Source organism: Thermobia domestica, chromosome 3 (assembly GCF_964235325.1).
Source record: "Thermobia domestica chromosome 3, izTheDome1.hap1.1, whole genome shotgun sequence".
NCBI classification, from domain to species: Eukaryota; Metazoa; Arthropoda; class Insecta; order Zygentoma; family Lepismatidae; genus Thermobia; species Thermobia domestica.
The window spans coordinates 204,571,187-204,590,706 of record NC_137456.1 but is presented as its reverse complement, the minus strand read 5'-3'; the positions used below and the strand labels follow the sequence as shown (position 1 = coordinate 204,590,706).

General features: G+C 34.9%; 1 protein-coding gene across 3 annotated transcripts in view; it reads right to left on the bottom strand.

Moving 5' to 3' along the window:
* Positions 1 to 17,536, bottom strand: part of Ten-a (Teneurin-a transmembrane protein) — a 1,171,522-nt gene extending 1,153,986 nt beyond the window's left edge. For all 3 annotated transcript variants that reach the window (XM_081752112.1, XM_081752114.1, XM_081752113.1), the window contains exon 1: positions 17,288 to 17,536. In XM_081752112.1, coding sequence (XP_081608238.1) covers positions 17,288 to 17,504 — 217 coding nt within the window. In that variant the 5' untranslated portion in view covers positions 17,505 to 17,536. The remainder of the gene's footprint in view (positions 1 to 17,287) is intronic.
* Positions 17,537 to 19,520: the final 1,984 nt, after the last annotated feature.

Below are 19,520 nucleotides of genomic sequence, written 5' to 3'. Positions count from 1 at the left end.
CCGCTAGACAAACTCAAAGTAGACGAGTTAGTTATTTCTTGGCTGAAGGATGGACATCATTCCACTGCGGATGATTTACCACGAAAAAGTTTTGGAGGCCAACAGGAAATAAACCCGATTTCAGATTTGTTTTAAGGTGGCAAATTACGAGTTATGGAAAATGTATACTTATATTACTAATGGTTTATTTGTGATATTCAACTTTGTACCTAATTTTAATAAGTCTCTTCTTTGCTTTAAGTAAACTACTTTGAATAAAATATTCATAATAATTTCAATTATGCATATTTGTATCTTAAATTTAACGTGGTGTTTTAGTGATTACACCAATTACAATTATGAGCATACTTTATGGAGATGCTCTCACAGAGGGTACCCGAGCACCTTTATACACTATGAAAAACTGATTTTTCAAGTCTTTTATGAGAAAAATACTGTGAACTGAGAAACCATAACCTTTCCATATTGTACAGGGGTATTTTCCTGTGAATAGAAGTTTCTTTTGGAATGTGTTGAGAAATTAACACTTCCAAGAATACTCTCTTAGTACAAGTATATTTTAGGCACACACTAATTTCCCCCTACCTCGAAGTGCTTCAATTTCCTCACTGATAAACACTTTACCATTTGGTATTGTAAAGGACAGATCCACCGTTATTGTAACAGAGTGGTGCTTGAGCGATTGACTAGAAATTCAAACTTCGATTAGTGACAATTCACAGTCTTGTTTTATTACAAGTGTAAAGTCTTTAGTTAGTACAGAAGAGGCCATGGATCGTGTTCAGAGTTGATGATGATGGATTTTGATGAGTCAGAGTAGGTCACAGTGGATGAGAGTGGTTCATGGTGGGTGGTGGGTCAGAGTGGGTCACGGTGGGTCAGAGTGGGTCATGGTGGGTCATGGTGGGTCGTGGGTCAAAGTGGGCCATGGTGGGTCGTGGGTCAAAGTGGGCCATGGTGGGTCAGTGAGTCGTGGGTCACGGTGGGTGGTGAGTCAGTTGGTCGTGGGTCAAGTTTTCATTGACCCACGCCAACTCTGCACCTTACACGATGACTCTTGAAATGTATTGTTCAACTAAGGGCATAGGTATTTTAAAACTAACTTTAGAATGGTGTCAGTTCGCTCAGCGTGAGTGAAAGTCTGTAGAAACTCAATATAAGCTATGGGGTCGCGGTGGCTCAGTGGTAGAGCCTTCACATCTGGTGCATGGGGTCGATAATTCGATCCCAGCTCGCGCCAAGTGAACTTTATGGTGGACAAACACAGTGTGCGTGGGTTTCCTCGGGGTTCTCCGTTTCTTCCCCCTTTCTTCATTCCACCATTTCATTCATTTCTCATCATCACCGTCTCCTTTAGCCTAGCCAGCATAACCGTGAAACGTAAAACTTAAAGATTTGAATTCAATGTAAACTATAGTCTTTAAATGCAATATCAAGCTCATACAAGTTAATAGCATACAAGATATGCTTATTAAATCACACAGAGCATCAAATGAATATTTTGTACACTGATATGCGTCATAAACACGATTGTACTCCATTTCTTGATTTAAAAGTATAGAAGGAGTAGTAAGTGGGTTACTTAAAGCACTTTTGTTCCCCTGGGTTCTTGACTCAGAGACCTTAGTCCAGGGTACCTAGAACCACCCTCTCTAAATTTTAGCAATGGGTGCAATGATCCACAACTTAAATTTGGGAATTAGATAGATAGATACATAGATAGATAGATAGATAGATAGATAGATAGATAGATAGATAGATAGATAGATAGATAGATTGATTGATTGATTGATTGATTGATTGACTCAGTAAATGTTCTCTAGGAATTGAAGTATATACCCTTCTGTACATTATATTGGTTCTGTTTGTTCCCTTTTATGAGTAAAAATTTTCAAAAAAATATACGTAATCAGTACACATTTCCACGTGCTATGTTATTTTACCGAATTTGTCTTTTACGATGAGGCATTATAACATTATATAGTTTGATGGATTGGTATATGGGTCCATTCTCGTTCATATGACGTGAGTATTGATGCAACTCTCTTAAATTCTGCGAAGGGCACATTGACCCACCCTTAAATTTCGAAATTGTCAAAAAAGTAAAACTTGGTAAATGTTCTCCATGACCCGAATATATGCTTCTATAAATTTCGTTGGTTCTGCTTGTTTCCTTCTATGGATAAAAAAAATGCCAAAAATATATGTATTTGCCATTTGCTCGCCAAGTGGTTAGTTTGTGTTTTAATTGATCTTTGGTGAAGCGTTATTTGATGAATTTCGATGAATTTGTCTTTGGTGATAGATAGATACATGGGTTAATTCTCTTTCACAGAACAGAGGTACTTTGATGCACTCCTCTTAAATTTTGGTGTGTTGGCCCACCTTAAATTTGGGAATTGTCAAAAGTAAAAAATTAGTAAATGTTCTCTAGGACGTAAATATATATTAGAATAATTCTCATTCATAGGACATGAGTATCTAGATGCTCTCTAAAATTTCGGGAGATGTACATGTGATCCACTCTTAAATTTGGATATTAATAAAAAATAAAAATTGATCATTGTTCTCTAAGACTCAAGTACGAGGGCTATCCAGAAAGTAGATTACGTTTTCGTCTGTGTCCGCTAGGGGCGGGGCTAGCGCGGCCATCTTGGGGTCGGAGCGTTGCGCAGCTCAGTCGGCATCTAGCCGTGCTAGTGAGAGGTTCGTGCTGTGCTCCGTTAAGATACTGTGACGGTTTGAAATGTCTGCGTTAATTGAAAATCCCGCGAGCTGCGAGGTGCGTGCAGTAATAAGGTTTCTGACAGCAAAAAACTGTAAACCGATAGAAATCTATCGGCAGCTGTGTGAAGTGTATGGGGACAACATTATCACTGAAGGTGGAGTGCGACAGTGGGTCATAAGATTTAAAAATGGCCGAACCAATGTTCACGACGAAGATCGAAGTGGGAGACCCAGCAAAGTGACTGCCGAACTTGTCGAAAAAGTCGATGTTAAAGTCCGTGAAAATCGAAAGTTCACAATAACGGAACTTTCTTTGAGTTTTCCACAAATTTCGCGAAGTTTGTTGCACGAAATCATCAGCGAAAAGCTTGGTTACCACAAGTTTTGTGCAAGATGGATTCCAAAAATCTTGACAGAGGACCACAAAAATCAGCGAATGGCTGCAGCGTTGCACTTTTTGGACGCCTACAATAAGGATGGTGACTCTTTACTCGATCGCATCGTTACTGGTGACGAAACATGGGTGAAACACGTGAACTGTGAAACGAAATTGCAATCAATGCAGTGGGGGCACACAGGTTCTCCCCAAAAACCCAAGAAATGCATGCAAACAATGTCGGCAAGGAAGATGATGGCGACTGTTTTCTGGGACAGAAAAGGTGTGATTTTGGTGGACTTCCTGGAAAGAGGCACTACAATAAACGCTCAAAGGTATTGCCAAACTCTGCAAAACCTCAGAAGAGCAATTCAAAACAAGCGCAGAGGAATGTTGAGCTCTAAGATCTTGTTGATTCACGACAACGCCCGGCCCCACACGGCAAATGTCACGCGTGAAGTTCTTGAATCTTTTCAGTGGGAGTTGTTTCCTCATCCGCCGTACAGTCCCGACCTGGCACCGAGCGACTTCCACCTATTCCCAGCAATGAAGAAGTGGCTGGCTATGCAGCGTTTTGATGACGACGAACAGCTGCAAGAAGAGGTAACGAAGTGGTTGAAGTCGCAGGCGGCCGAATTTTTCGACGAAGGAATTTCCAAGCTCGTACATCGCTACGATAAATGCCTTAATTTGAATGGTGACTATGTCGAAAAGTAGTATTTGTGTGTGGCTTTCATCTGTATATAATAAAATTTGTTTCCTATACTTTGTTGATTTTTTATTCCAAAACGTAATCTACTTTCTGGATAGCCCTCGTATATATATTTTTGTAAGTTTGGATAGTTTATTCTTTTCCTTTCATGGATTAAAAATGCCCAGAATTCAAATTTGGAGGTTCTTGATCTGATTTTTCATCATAACACTTGAACTTTAGGGTCAATTCATAATCCAAAGTCATTGATGCTATTTAATTGGTCGATCTCTGCCTCTGCTTAACAATGTCCCACTTCGAAACTTAGGGATTATAAACTACGGTTATTAGTGAAAGTTGTCACTTGTACAAACTGATTGGTTGATCACTACCTCTAGAGCTCTCTCGTGGCTAAGCGGTTAGCGTACACGCCTTTTCGGGTTAAATTCTCGGTAGGAGTTCGTGTGGTTCGGATTCCACGTTAAACTATAGGTCCACGTTTCGTGTAGCCTCGCTGCTGAAAGGGACGCTAAACTACAAATCAAATCAGACCAAGATCACTACCTTCGATTGACTTCGAATTTTAAACTTGAAATCGAAAATTTAAAGTATTAAACCTGATAAACAATTATTAAAACAGATTGATACACAATGATATTTATTCACACTTTAAATTTTGGAGTGTAACAATGACCTTAGACATAATAGATAATCTATGGTCATTGGTGAAAAGTAATCTTTAGTGAAATCTGATTGGTTGATTATTGCCTCTAACTCCAAATTTTGGACTTGAAACGTGACAGTTAATTATCGTAACCTATTGATATATAGCTATGATTTCGCACTTTGAATCTTAGGATTGTAGTTACGACTCATACTCTAAGGATTTTGGTGTACAAAAAATAGAATTTGAAACCTGATGATTAGTAAAAGTGATTGTTACGCAAGAACAACAACTTCAGACTTCGCTCTAGTTATAATTCGGAGTCTAAGGTTATTGATAGGAACTTAGTGCAATTTGATTGGCTGATTATTTTCAAAGCTTTGTTTTTTCTCTAAGAAAACAATTTTGTATAACATTTTTAATTTGAAAATTTTTGAACCTTAGTATTGTAGTTACGACTACGGTCATTAGTAAAAAGTTATTCTTGATACAATTTGATTGGCTGATCATTTTAAATCTTTGTTTCAGGTTCCTTTTCAAGGTTTAAAAATTTTAGCTTAAAATTTTTAGTTCAAAAATTCTTCGACCACTCTTTGACTTCTTAATTTTTAGTTTCGAAATTTTTTAACCTTACAATTGTGTACCAACTACAACTCTTAGTCTAAAAGTCATTGGTGGAAAAATTTAGAACTTGAAACCTGATAGACTGCTTAATATGAAACAATAGCAATTTCACACTTTGACGTTTAGTCAAAATTCATAGTCTAAAGTTATTAGTGGAAAGTTATCGTTGGGGTAATCTGATTGCTTGATCAGTTTTAGACTCTTGTTTAACTTTTAAAAAGTTCTTTAAAAAAGTTGTTTAACTTTCTTTTGATCACTGTTTTATGAACATGAACAACATTTATCAAGTTTAAAAATTTTATCAGTCATTTAATAGCTTTTTAAGAGAGGCGTGAAGGTACTCACATCTTATAAAAGGGAATTGATCCAGCATATTTTTGTGTCCTAGAAAACATTTACCAAGTTTTATTTTTGACAATTCTCAAATTTAAGGTGGGCCAACACACACAGTCCCAAACTTTTAGAGGAGCGTATCAATGTGTCGATATTCTATAAATAAAAATGGATTTATATACCAATCCATAAGACCATGTATTGATATAAAGCCTCATCATCTATTTTTTGACAATTCCGAAATGTAAAGGATAGGCCAATGTACCCCTTCCAAAATTTGAGAGAGATGATTTAATGTATTTTTGTCTTATGAAAGAAAATAAACCCCTATATTCAAATTTATAACCATATAACCTGATAACCCTCATCAATGAGGATAAATTAGGTAAAAAAATCTCCAAATTTTTACTTTCTGGCAATTTTTTACCTATAAAAGGGAACAAGATGGACCACCCAAATTAATAAAAGTACGTGCCATTCTCCTATAGTACCATACCAAATTTTCAATTTTGCAATTCCATAATAAGTCTTTAATCTCAGAATGTCAATTCTGAAACTAGCAGTGGTGTAAGTAAAGGCTCAGCCCCACTGCAGACAGCGCAGAAAGGGGGCCCTTCTTCATGCTTCTATTAGGTTAGGAATTAGACTTCTTGGCTTGAGGCAGCCTTTGTCATGTTAGCCCATCACAAATTAGGAACGATATCCCTCGACGATCACACTACGCGGGGAATTGGGGAGGAAGAAAGGAATCGACCTGGGACCTTTATTTTAGGTACCATCGTGACATTTGCCTTTTATGAATGAGGAAAACACAGGAAAATCTTAATCAAGATGTCTGGCCAGAAAAAAGCTTTTACACTTTTCCGACGGAGTGTCAGTTCTAAACTGGCTTTTGTCCATTTACAGCAAATCCTGTAAAACTGGGGAAAGCTGTAGAATCGATGTTTTGTAGAACTGAAAATACTAGAGTGTGTTCGTGTGATCTACTTCCACACCTTCAAATATTTTTAGTTCTACAAAACATACCAATTCTACAGTTTTTCTGTTTTCCAGGATTTGCTACAAATGTACAAAAGCCGCTTTGGAACCGGACGACTCAAACACATAAAACGTTCATTTTATGTCATACAAATAGAAGAATATAAATAGTCAATTTAAGAAAATATCGAAATGTACAGGATACAAAGGGTTATACTGTAACAGTTCAGGCATTTTTGCATAATTTTTGGTTATAACCTGATTCTGAATACAGCACTGAACTGTATGTTATTTCATACTTTATTTGATTGTAAGAAACAAATATCATAAAGGTCATTTTGTGTAAGAGAGAAAGAAACAGAACGCACACACGTAGACCAAAATGTCAGATTCAGTAGAAGCATTAAGAACTTTTAAACGATTTCTCGAAATCAATAAATGGTTTTTAATAATTCTTCACTTAGGTAAACCGACCTTTCTTCTGTAGGTGAAAAAATTGCCAGTCTAATAGGACTTTCACGCGTTCAACATTTTCCGAATTGCCTTTATTCCACGATCAGAAATCTTCACGACATTTTCCAAGTTCACTTTGCGAAACGCTTCATTTTCAATCCTTAACAATGCCAGCGCACTTATCCTACAGTGAGTCGTGGTATTCCTTTAAAATGTTTTGATTAACTTCAACTTTGAAAAATACCTCTCTGCAGTTCCTGGTGTAGCCGGTAAAATAAAATACAGCATAAGGGAAGAACATAAGTCAGACAGACTACTTGCTAAGCAGGTGTTTTGAACAAACAGAAATCGTGCGAGATCTCTCACTGATAAAATTTATTTTCTTCTAATTTCTGCACTCGAAAGTATTCTATAGCCAAGTGGCTGTTGGAACAATTTATGAATCTAATCTATCTATAATGCAAGTAATATTAATAACATTTATTATGTTACTTCAGGTTGTGCTGGCATCCTCTAGTAACTACTTTATTAAAAAGTTATTCAACACTTTTTTTTTTTTTTTTTTTTTTTTTTTTTTTACGATTTGGAGCCTCTGATGGCTTGAGGTTTCCCCGCATTGTGAGATCTGTGGGGCCGTTATTTACGTCCCTGGAAACCAGCTAACTTGCACAGAGCAAACACTGATGTTTGTTTGTGCTGCACACGCAATCTTTCCTGCATGTTGCATGACGTAATTATTATCATTGTTATGCATATAACCTTATCACTCATAAAATCAGAACAAGCTATTTATTTATGTGAATGAATGTAAATGTGAAAATCAAAACTGTTACATAACATCGAAAGCACAAATAGCCGATGACAGAGTGCAATTTGTGATATATTAAGAACTGAAATGTGATAAACAAAGATGTTAATGCGCACAAATATTTTTTCTCTAAATATCAATAACCAAAGTATCTATAAACAATTATGTCAGTGGAGGAAACGTTTATATGAATTTATATAGTCTATATTCAAAACAGCAATCTAAAAATCGACAAGAAAATATTTATTCCTGCTTTCTGTGTAGGAGGGGACAATTCAATACCCGGTAATTGACAGAAGATTTAGATCATACATTGGAGTCAATGTTAGGTCTGTGTCTTATATAATTCTGATACTCTACATGAGAGATTCCCAAACGTTGTGTCGCGACACATTGAAGTGTCACGCAGCCAATGAGATGTGACGTGAAATTTTAAAATTTAAGACTTAATATATTCATCCAGAAGGCCTGTAGACTTTATACCATACATTTTATTTTTACCATGAATCCTTTAAAAAAAGAGTTTAAATCTATTATTATTATTATCTGTCAACGCGAATAACAACGCTCATTTCTATTTGTGGATACTTAGGTACTGCATAGAAATTAATAGTATTGTACTATTACAATTTATACTACCATTAATAAAAAAAAATCTAATAAGGGTGTCGCAATGCCCTGAAGGTTCTACAAAGTGTGTAATCAGTTAAAAAGGTTGCGAATCAATGGTCTACGTCACTGTTAAACTAAAAATGAATACGATAGTAAATGTTTTCGCCGTGGCCTTTTTTAAAAAATACATTTCTGTACGCAAAGTTTTTGGTATAACGAAATTTTGGCAATATATTTTTAAGTGGTCAGATATTTTACCCAGTTACGATGCCAGATTTACTTTTTTGGGAAGACAAGCGAAGGGACAGAGACGTTTTGTGGGGAGGGTTTCACTGTGCTATTTTTTGTGTACCGAAATGAATAGTTTTGTGTTACGTGACTTCAATTTACTTATGCATTTTTATTTGAGGAGTTCTAATAAGTTGCACAATTTGGCAGCTCAAACTAGATCGTGTTATTTTGGGTTATTAAATCCATCCAGAATTGTTCTCGCAACCTACCTCCGAACTCAATGTTTTCAGTAAGACAGCAGTTTCTTTACTTCTGTTTTAATGTTCCACAATACGCATTAATATCTCAAAATTTAAATCTTAAATACGCCCACATTTTTCAATGCGATTATTATGTATTTGAAAGGGTTAGAATAGTGCATTAAGCAGTAATAATAGGACAGAATACCACTGCTGATTTACATGTAATCTGCCTGAGCCTAGCATGAAAATGACTCAAACCATATCTGTGAAATAGGTCCTGAAATGACGCCATGTTTCTGCTTGGCATATACTTCGTTTAAAATTTAGAACGATGCTAATAATGTGGGTATGTACATTGTAGCTACTGGTTAATGTGCATCATGTCTTTTAACCCGAAATACCGCGGAATTATGATACGAAGTGGTAGAAAATAATGAGTGATGCACATTTTCAATATTGAAAGAGGGCAGACACACTGCCTCAGAGATAGAGCATTCACTTTTGATGAGATAAGCCATTGGTTCGATCTCAGTTCATCTAAATTTGTGGTGGGCAACATCTTGTACGTGAATTTATTTAGGATTTTTCCGTTAAATTGTATATTATCACTCCACTCCCTATTTCATTATTATTCATTAATCATCCATCCCCTTTAGTATAAAGGGCATAACGCGGACATTTAATTAAAACTTTCACTTCCTTATTTTCCAATATAAAAATACTGGATGAATGACGTTATAATTATTACTAAATATATATTAGAAAAATGCAGTTTAATGACAGGAAAAATGTACTTTGTATTTTACATGCATATACGATGGCTGCATTAAAAGTGTCGGGAATTTACTGTAGTGTTAGGAAACTTGCAAAATCTTGGAAATTGTTATATTTGTCAAGTATGGTATTGTTCAATATAGAAATAGTTTCCCAACTAACAATGATTGCTTTACGTTTTACAGGAGCAGTCTGAAGTGAGGAAGTCGGTGGGGAAAACGGACTTCGCCAGAGAGAATGTTTGCGTAATGATTCAATATGACTTTCAACAAGGTTTGACACAACAACAAAGTAACAGTCGAATAAGTGATGAATCCTCATCTAAAACAAGCATTTATTGTTGGTTTCAGAACTTTAGGTTTAGTCGCGACAGTTTCAGTACAAAGTTCGTGAAGGTTGCCCGGCGATAGCCATAGTGCAAGCGAACATCGACACTGTGTGTGAGGTAATTGAGTGTGAACGACATGTGTACATACCATGAAATTCAGGCACATTTAGGTATTGCCATGACACAAATACAAACAATTCTTTGAGATTATTAGGGGGCGCGGTGGCTCAGTGGCAGAGCGTTCACCTCTGGTCCCGGGTTCAAACCCTGCTCCCGCCAAGTGAACTTTGTGGTGGAGAAACACCGTGTACGTGGGTTTTCTCGGGGTTCTCCCGTTTTCTCCCACTTTCTTCATTTCATTCATTTCTCATAATCACCGTCTCCTTTATCCTAACCGGCATAACCGTGGGACGTAAAACTCAAAGATTTCATTTTATTTTTTTTTCTTTATGATTATTTGTGTTCAGAAACGTTACGTCCTCGTTGGATCCCTCACAATTTAACTCAAGAGTAAAAGATACCTTCTGATGTAGTGCAAATCTATGTTCAAAAAGCTCAAAGCAAGAGCATCAAATCTTGTATGCACTATCTTCAAAAGTGATGAAACGAATCTATTCATATGATCCCGAAACTGAAAGACATCTGATGTATGGGTGTTAAAATATGTCAAAACCAACAAAACTTATTCGTTTACGCAGTGTTGTAAAACAAATGATTGTTTCATTTTTGGGTAATCTACTCCTATCTTGGAAAATTGCAAAACAGTTAATACTAGAGTTTACTACCATTTGTTTGCCAGAAGGAAATGCACTCTTGGATATCAGAACCTGAAACATCGCATCATTTTGCATCATGAGAATTCCAGCTCTCACACAGCAGCTCAAACACTGGAGTTTCTGAACAGTGAAAATGTTGAACTCATGTCTCACCAAATCTAACCCCAACAATTTTTTCTTGTTTTCAACCAACAAAAATAAAATGCGTGAGCAGCGATTTCTAACCCTACGAGACAGTGCAAAAATATATACTGCGTGTTTCTGAGCTACCTACAGCTGAGTGACATAACTACTTTAACAATTGACTTATTCGAATTTCGAAAAGAATTCAAAAATGCGTTCTAAGTATCGTCTCTCTGTCAGTTTAACAAATCATTCACTACCATTCTCGTACATGGCATTTTAAATAAACACTTTAGTAAGCAACTGTCTTTAAAAGGCATTTATTATGTTGCAAGCTGAAAAAGATTGAAAACTGTATGTACAAAAGTACTGAGAGTTTTTTCTAACAACGAAAAACTTTGTTTCTTGACTAATTCATGACAGAAAATCTCTATCTAATAATCCAAAACAATTTATTTTTCATTTTTCAGTTTTCAAACTCTTATTTATTTTCTTATAAGTTTAGGGTCGGTTTCTGCATCAAGGATATATGAGACATGGATTTACAATTTAAAGTGGAAATCTAACCACATGTGCTCCAACCGGGAATTGAACTCAACTCCCTGGCGCTGAAACTGTATGGTAGCCACGCGGGACCTATGGACGGTTTTCGAAAGAAACATTTTTAAACTAGGTAATTTTTCATACAATAGTTCCAAGTAGTCATTTACAATATTTATTGCATCAATTTACGCTTCCGTTTACATTTGTAAATAGTTGCCTAATTTAGACGCTATGTTCCCGTATAATAAAGCATACCATCACTAGAATATTCCAAATCAACGTGGGATATACGGATAACAAAAACGAAGTTTGAAGCAAGGCATCATGTTCTCTTTTCCCAGATTTCGATCACAAGTGTGCGTTGTCAAAAGCTTACAAAATACATCTCCTCTGCTGCTTTCCCCACTGCGTCGAAAATGTCTATTACACTTTATGTATCCTAAGGACGATACACCCGTTAATCAACGTGACATGATAAAAACCGTTGAGGTAGGTGCTATGTATGTTCCAAGATTCATTTCAAACGGACAAACAGTTTTCCGTGATGCTATTACAAACAACGAACGAAGTACAGTAGATTACAATGTGGCGAAAAAGTAAAAGAATTGTCCTCCCCATCTTCAACTGGAACTTTGGAAAATACTAGGTCAAGTGTCCGCTTATTTGTAATGAGGAGTTTGCAATGAGTATAACGACTATGATTTTCCTAAAGTGATGATTGAAACCTAGCTCAACATAGTACTAAATATATTAAAATTAATTTCAACGGTTTCTCGTGATGTGACTTCAAATAGACAACGTCGCTTTCAATGCGAAGGAAAGGAAATAGAAAGTGTCTCCTTTCCCTTAAAACGGGAATTTTCAAATCGCTGAATCACGTGCCTATTAAGGAGGGACCTACTTGCCGAGTTTCATATGCCTATCTTCAGGGATTCATGTGGTACTCTATTCTGGATAAAACAGTTAAATCCCCTTTACTCCCTTAGTATACGCATTTCAAATAATTTCTTTGTCGTACATAGTTCTTGTAATACCTAGGTAGAAGGATTTATGGGGGGCCAAATCAAATGTTTCTACATATATGAGAATGGACCTCGATGACTGTGAGAGAGTCACTTTCACTCTTTCATATGGGTGGTGTAGAACCAAAGTAAACCAACCGCTATGAAGTTGAAAACGTTGAGAAACGTTGAGGTATAATTTCTACTCTTATGAGCTTTACTGTAAGCTTCACTTTTTTAACACGACAGTACACCACTTTACGAGTGCTACAACACGTTCATTCTACCAGCACTAATAGTGTACCAACTCAAGAATCAGAAAATACCAATATCTCAAAATCAGCTGAAAGAGGTATACTCCAGTTCTATACCATAAAAGTACAGATTGTACCCCTTTCAGAATCGGAATTTTGGAAATGCTGAAGTGTGTGTTTAATTTTTAATTAAGAGTTTATACAGCGAATTTCCCATTTTCAACTTGGGTAAATTCTTACATTAATCATTTTCAGAATAAATAGTGGAAAATTTTAACATTATGAAAAGTGTCCACTTTTTCCACGTTTTAAGCGGAATTTTCGCAGACGCAGAAAATATGTATATCTTTATTTGTATTTAATACTTTAAATATCGATTTTCACATCAACTTAAGCAAATCCACACATCGGCCACTTTCTCAATAAAAAAAGGAAAATTTGGATATTATAGAAATAATCCCCTTTTTTCTTTCGGAGGGGAATTTTTGAAAAGGCAGAAACATGTATTGCATTATTTTTATTTATGGACTTATATACTCGGAATTTCATATATCCGAGTTAAGCTAATCTTTACATTCGGCGTTTTGTGAATAAATAAAGGGAAATTTCAATGCCATAGAAATTGCCAGCATATCTCCTTTAGAAGCGTAATATTCGAAAAAACTGAGGTACTATTTTCTTATTTTAACTTAAGAGTTCATATATCAAATTTCACAACCTCAACTTTAGTGAATCTTCGTATTGGGCGATTTCTCAAAAAAGGAATAAAAAACTTTGATATTATACAAGTGACTCCTCTCTTCTTCCTTATGAGTTAAATTTCCGGAAAGGCCCATAGAAATCTTCCATTATATTTATTTGTTTTTATACCGAAAATCACATCTCCAATCTGAGCGAATCCCTTCATTCGGCAATCTATGAAGAAATTATCCCCTTTCTACCCTTAGGAGCGAAATTTTCAGAAACATTAAAATATATGTTTTCCAATTTTTAATTGAAAGTCTATGCACCGAATTTGTATCTCTAGCTTAAGCAAATCCTCACATTCGACACTTTCATTAAACGAAGAGAATTTTGAGTTTTTTAACAATGTTCCTGTTAGGAGCAAGATTTTCCGCATGTTATTTTTAATGTAGAGTTTATATGCCAGGTTTCAGGTCATAAACTCGTGAGATACACTCATCTTGGCATAAAAAAGTGAACCCCCATTTCCCCCTTAGAATACGTATTTCCGAAAATGCTTCTTTATCCCTTGCTTTCGTGGCAAATGAAGTTTTCTGTCCAAATTTCACGTTTCTATCCATAGTTATATGGCCTGTGTGATGATGAATCAGTCACTTCTATTTTTTTATAATAGTATATAGATTAGTCTTGTTTGGAAAACTCTGGCTACTAGTGCCTTTAGAAAGTATTGTACTCTTCTCAATAAATGGAAGTAAACCAGACAAATGTGAATCTTCTAAAGATGCTTATGATCTTTAATTTAAACTAAAACTAAATTATCCTAAATCCCTAAATTATCCCTAAAAAACTGTACAGTTGGAATAATACAGTCTTGTAAAGAGAGGTCGGTTGCCAGATTGTTTGAACACATATGTAGTGTAATTCACAAAGCAAATTCAACTTTGCCTTCGATCTCTTTAATCATAGAATTCCAGGAAATTGTATTATGTTTATGCCAAGTATAAGATGGGGGCTAGTTATCTGTGCTAAATGAATTAATACTGAAACGTTTGACACACATAAAGTAAGAAAATTACTAGGGATCCTCACGAAACAAAGGAAGACAGAACTTTTCCAATAGAAATAAATACACTTTCCGAGACGAAATATCACTGTTACGACATCTTTTCGAGACGAAAAGAAACTCTTGTATTTAGGTAACCCTGAAAATATCCTTTCATAATAAGCCGATTATTATTATTTCATAGCCGAAACTTGTAGCGTGGTCCTGTAATTAAACTTTCCTGAGGCGAGATTATGTGGTGGGAAACGGCTTATACCGTGAAAGTTGATCTGCATGGTTTGTGCACCTACTAACTACACCAACCCAGCCGCGGTTCCAAGTAGACCGTTCCCGTCTTTCAGTACATCGGTATTGCATAAGGACACAAAATGAAATGAATACTATTACTCCATACTTTATTTCAATTTATTTAAGTATCAATAATACAATTTGTTTCAGACTGTCACAACTTTAAGGAGAAATCACGTGTTATTTGAAGGATTTATCTCGTACGTTATTAACTACATTAAACTGGCGGTTCGCATCTCTTCTATACGATTGGTGCTTATAATGGCCTAAACGATCGAAAAACCCTTGAAAATCGCTAGTTACCTAATTCAATCTTTTATCAAGCGACGGCGACAACTGTCTGAGCCGACGCAAACTATAATCGATTATCTCGGATAGCGTATTGATTGAGAAATAAATCTTCCTAATTGCTAGTTCCAAAAATTTGGATTTGAGATTTCAGAATTAAAAGTTTATTATTATTATTATTATTATTATTATTATTATTATTATTATTATTATTATTATTATTATTATTATTATTATTATTATTATTATTATTATCCATGTAAAGCAAAATTAATATTTAGTTTGATTTTACTCCCCTACCCTATGACAGAGGCGCTGATAAATACCAGTGAAAGTTCAGAAGATAATGTAATGAAAACTGAGGAAACAGAAGTAAGCAAATTCGTCTCCTTCACCATAAAAGACATAATTATGAGATTTTAAATTAGAAATTTTATTTCATTGAAGAAGTGCGAAAAAAGTATTGTTCATTCACCATAAAACCTATATCAACTGGGATTGAACTCTTGTTTAATTAACCCGGACGATATTAACTCAACCACTGAGTCACCATGTCTCCATCAAATTTAAATAAGTATATCTGCAATATAAAAAATAAAAATGCAAAACTACGATTAAATTTAATGTTCTAAGTAACAATAATCATAGAAAACTTTTTCTAAGAAAAAGGAAACATGGATGTTATGCTAGTGACGTATTTTGAAACTTTTCAAAAAGAATTTAGAAATTACGAAAAGTATGAATTTACATACACATGAAGTCAATCTATCTACTAGATCACTACAATCTGAATTTTAGTGTTGATTTCTATTTCAAAAATTTTTTCAAAGCATTAAAGTAACTGAGACCTTTATAAAAGTTCTTGTGTTAATGTCAACTAACAACGCATTGGTATTTTCCTTCCGGTTAGTTATATTATATTTAACAAAATTTGTATTTATCGTGTAAGACTTTTTATGTACTCGCAATTAGTTTAATTTATTATTAGTGTAATTTTTATTACATTTCCATGGGTATTCAAAGAAAAATAAATAAACAAGGTCACAGTAGAATACTGAAGTTTATATTTAAAATTGAACAAATTTTTCACGTCTAACTTGAACTTTTTTCGGTAGAATATTTCGTGAAATTTAACACAAACTGCAACGGTTGACGCAGATAAATAGCATTTAGCAAGTTGGTTTCGTTTCGTCAATTAATTATAAAAATGTTATAAATGTTATGTTAAGAATGTTAAGAAAATGTTATAAATATATTTTCTTTCAGAAACATGAATGTTCAAATTTCTTAAATGTATTGTCCTTATGTTAATTTTGAAATGAAACATTATTTGCTGGAAGTTGAAAAAAGAAACGAAAAAATGTCTATAAAGTCATGTGCATTAAAGAAGTGGATACCCACTGTAATAAAGTCTGTTCATGTAATCAGTATGTGTTGTAGCATTTTGATGTAGAACAAATTGTTTGTATTAAAATCATAAATAAATGTTACGTGAAAAGATTTACAAATTGACTCATTCTCGAATTAAAATAATTTTCTTTCTGTGTACACATAATTTGCTTGTAAAATATTTTCTCACAACAATAATAATGCAAGAACGTCTAGAAACGTCGCATTCCGTTCCCCAGAAGCATTAAATACTTTTGTTCAAATTTTCAAACAGGCGGTCACTTCCTTTTCTCTCAGCTTTGATATATAAATGACTGGTCTGTGTGTTACTTCTCATCGAAAGAGCTATAGATTAACGTTAGAAGTTTTAGAAAATATTGCTAATTTACATTGCAAAGTAGTGAATATTCCGCATTATTCACTATGATCTTAAGCAATAATTTTAAACACGACTAACATAACCTCCATATTAAATAAAGGAAAATAATCACTGAAAATTCTAATTTTGAAAATTAAAATGGAAGTGGTGTAATAATAATGCATTGGAAAATTTGAACTAACGAGAGGTGCTTCGTTAGTTTCGATTAACTAAAAGACAAACATTTCATCCGTGGATGTAATTATTCATGCGAGATGATTGAATAAATAAATAACTTTCTGGTTGACACTTGCTGTACATGTAGAAGTGTCTCGTTAATATCGCTGTATTTAAAAAAGAAAAAAAAGAAACGCACTGGTTTTTAAAATCAACATTATTATGGATTTCGTTTTTCCTTTATAGTCCTGAGTTAGTAACCCGACTGTATCAGGCGCCATGACAATTTTTCTGAAGCAAATAAAGAGAACATTTTCCCAATACTACAACAATCTCAGGTGTTTTTCATTACTGGAATAAAGATGTAATTAAGTAAGTCTACTAATATATTATCTATTTCTGGATATTGGATTGACACACAAGCTGACACACACATACACATACACACACACACACACGTTCCGACGAAAAGCAAAACTGACATAATATATTATGTACTCACTTGAATATCCAGCGAGATGTGAATTTGCAGAGAATGTCTCACCAGCAGGAGAACGGTATAATCCTGGCGAAGCAGATCTTTTGGTCGGAGCTTCGCGTTCTTCTTCAGATAAACTACACTTTCCCTCGCACCACTCTTTGCTTCTCTGCCTCCGCAACATACCGCTTCCCTCCAGCCGGCTTCGACCGCTCCCTCTGACAGAAGAGGACTCGGGCATGCGCCGAATCACTCCCTGCGCTGCGCGGGGACTTCCTGCTCCAGCTCCACTGACGTACATGTACCTGTTGAAATCGAACTACAAACAAAAATAAAGAAAAACCTACGAGGCGAGAAAACTCAACAATACAAATATTGCTCGCTTATGGAATAGGATTTTTACCAAAAAAAAATCTTAAATCTTTTTTATTTTGTAGGATCCTTACAAAGATTCAACCTAAAAGAAAGGACTGAAGCATAAGTGACAGCTACTGTGACAAAGAAGGAAATTATGTAATGTATTTTGGCATTTGCATATGGTAACTGAGCCCATACGTCAGGGCAGCTAGAGAGCTGCAACCCCTGAACTCATCACATGAGAGGGCTTGAACTAAATATGTAATAGTCTACTCAAACTAAATTTCTAAATCAGGGAGATCATGGGGAATGAACTTTATTTATCAAGATTTTTTTCCATTGTAGAGATAATACCAAATTCAACCTTACTTGATCCTGTCAATATCTTATCATGAGGGGAAAAATGCTTCCTTAATACAGAACGAAACAGTATTGCTCGTTGAATTAACCCGAAATTTCTGCTTTTGCATTTCTGTGAAAATCAGAAAATGAAATGATCAATGATATATAATGATCTCTTACTAAAAGTCATATCCAGAGAGATAGGAATATAAGGAATAAAGAGTTAAAGTGTTCAAACTGCAATTGATATATATTTTTTTTTTTTGCGTTTTATTGATTTTCAATAGAGGTCGTTATTACGATATTGATCCTCGTTAGATGGCGAACGGTACTGCAAAGGATTAAGAAAATAGAACGGTAGAATGTCCAAATTTTGTACTTGTCTTAGTGATATAAATTATTAACTTCTAGTGCCTAAGTCAAGAAGATCCACCTACCTTTTTTTCTAAACCAAAATTATAAAATAGAACTAATTTTAAAAACAAATTTCTGTTTAATACCTAGTTCTGATCTACAAGGAAGTTTATAAAGCGGAAATACATAGGTAAAAAACATTTTCGACCAGGAATGCACTAAACTAGCACAGAAGAGAAAATAGGCAAAATTGGGTTGGCTACAGAATCCGAACAATGTAACAACACAAAATTTCACTGATATCAGGAGGGAAAACTTTTAGAATGAAGTAATGCAATTTTTTGAAACCTAAAATTAACGAATTTGAAGATAATTGTAAAAACAAAAGCATTCGGGATATATATATATTCAAAAGGTGCACAAGCTAACCACTAGATCAGGGGGTGAGAGTTGTATCCTTTACAATATTTTGTTAAATTTCAACTTTAAGGAAACCTAAGTTTTTTCGTGACGTGTCGTTTCGTCACAAGTTGCATTTCGTCCCAATTCCATGAATACGAAACTTATGTTTCGGCCTGCCACCTGATTGAGTAGCGTTTCGTCCATTAGTTACACACACACACAAACACACATTGATTATGTTTACAGTGCGATAAGGTCCATTGTTACCATCAGGCAGGACTGCGTGCCCTCTTTTATTGGCACCTGTCTGACAGAGGAGGGCCTGCCGTAGAAGCTTGCACTCAGTATATAGGAAAGGGGGTAAGTAGTAAGTAACCCATGGACGTCATGGACCCGTGCGGTTAATTCATGAATTGTTTTTTTAAAAAATATATAAACTAAAAAAATCCACGAATTACCGTACTCGGCCTTAAAACTTAAGGCCTAGTCCTAAAAATGAGATTGCAGCCCGCGTTTTGTCAAAATGATATTCAAATATTCCTAACTATCGATAATTTTGTCCAATATTTTCATCTATTAGTCCTAACGCCTTTCCCAAAAATAAAACTGCAGCCAGAGCTTTGTCACTTATTAAATGATATTCGGATATACTTCACAATCAATTGGGACGAAACATTACAAAACCAGTTCTTTTACTAAAATTCTGTTCAATTTTCATAATTCTATTGATATTCTTTAACTTTCCTTTTAATATCGGATCAGGTTATCTTTACTCGTAATAAGTTTCTAGAATCCGTCACCT